Genomic DNA, 1,391 nt, shown 5'->3' on the forward strand with positions numbered 1-1,391 from the left:
TATCTCTACCAAAAAAACCCAACAAATATAAATACAGTTTAAGACTCACTTTTTCTTTTTCCTCCAACAATACAAGACTTCTGGAGGTCTATACAGTGCATCTCCATACAGTTCTCTAAGAGTCCATTTTGTCCACACAAACAGATTTTATAACAGCCAACTTCCCCTGCAGATGATGGCACCTGGATTAGCGTCCCTTGACGGACAATGAAATCAGATGCTTCTCCCAATTTGCAGCCTGTACAAGAAATTAGTTGAGATGGTATTGTTCTGACATTGATTTATGATATTAGATATATGCTTCACAAAAGTCTTACAGATAATGTAACAATGATTACAAAGTAGAACTTTCACCAAATTAAGGAATTGCTTGGATATATTGGTCAAAATCATCCTCTCAAATGAAAACTCCATTTTATAGTTCAGTATAAAAATGCTGTAAGATATAAGACACATGTATGTGTGTGATATACATGTGTGTATATCTATAATTTCTTTGGGCTAATCGAACATATTTAAAAAATCACAGGCTTAATGCCTGCAGCTCAAGTGACTAAGGCACCAGCCACATACACCAGAGCTGGCCGGTTCCTATCCAGCCTTGGCCTGCCAAACAACAATGACAGCTACAACCAAAAAATAGATGGGCATTGTGGCAGGTGCCTGAAGTCCCAGCTACTTGGAAGGCTAAGGCAAGAGAATTGCTTAAGCCCAGGAATTGGAGGTTGCTGTGAGCTGAGATGCTATAGCACTCTATTCAGGGCGACAGCTTGAGGTGCTGTCTCAAAAAAAAAAAATCACATTTTTAAAGCGGAATATGGAAACTGACAGTACTTTTAGAATAATCTTTGCCAGAAAAACTTAGTAATAGAATACAAACATACGATAATTCCAATTCAAAGAAAAAATGAATATTCAGGTGAACCCCTTTTATATCTTACATATTTCTATATTATAAGGTGGGCTTTCTGAGTTTAACAAAACAAGAGAATTCTGAATTGAATTCCATATTTAAATAACATGGAATACAGTTGTTAACATTTTAAGTAACTATCTTATTTTCTTGCCACAGAAAATATTGACCAAATTATGATGTAAAGAAAATACTATGTTGAAACTTAAAACAGCTCAACAGTTCTTTCTTTTTTTTTAAGGCTAGTCAAGTGAAGCAGTGAGCCCAACAGTTCTAGACTTCCCAAGACTTATGACTCTCTAGCTGATATAATGTACATATTGCAGATGACCCTTGGAGACATCATGCTTATTTAATCTTTTGCTCCATTTAAAAGATATTTTAAAATGTTGATTCTAACATGATAAATATTTTCAGTTGGGAAATAGATAAAAAGAAGCAAAATGTTGCCACAATTATTTTCTTTCTTTTTTTTTTG

The 1,391-nt window shown here is 34.5% G+C and overlaps 1 protein-coding gene across 2 annotated transcripts in view; it reads right to left on the reverse strand.

The window, feature by feature from the left end:
- The window catches only part of RECK (reversion inducing cysteine rich protein with kazal motifs), an 80,058-nt gene that overhangs the window by 21,873 nt on the left and 56,794 nt on the right, over window positions 1–1,391 (reverse strand). For both annotated transcript variants that reach the window (XM_003800223.2, XM_023519355.1), the window contains one exon: window positions 50–238. In XM_003800223.2, coding sequence (XP_003800271.1) covers window positions 50–238 — 189 coding nt within the window. The remainder of the gene's footprint in view (window positions 1–49; window positions 239–1,391) is intronic.

This window comes from Otolemur garnettii, unplaced genomic scaffold (genome assembly GCF_000181295.1).
Source record: "Otolemur garnettii isolate 467f Iridium unplaced genomic scaffold, OtoGar3 scaffold00172, whole genome shotgun sequence".
NCBI classification, from domain to species: Eukaryota; Metazoa; Chordata; class Mammalia; order Primates; family Galagidae; genus Otolemur; species Otolemur garnettii.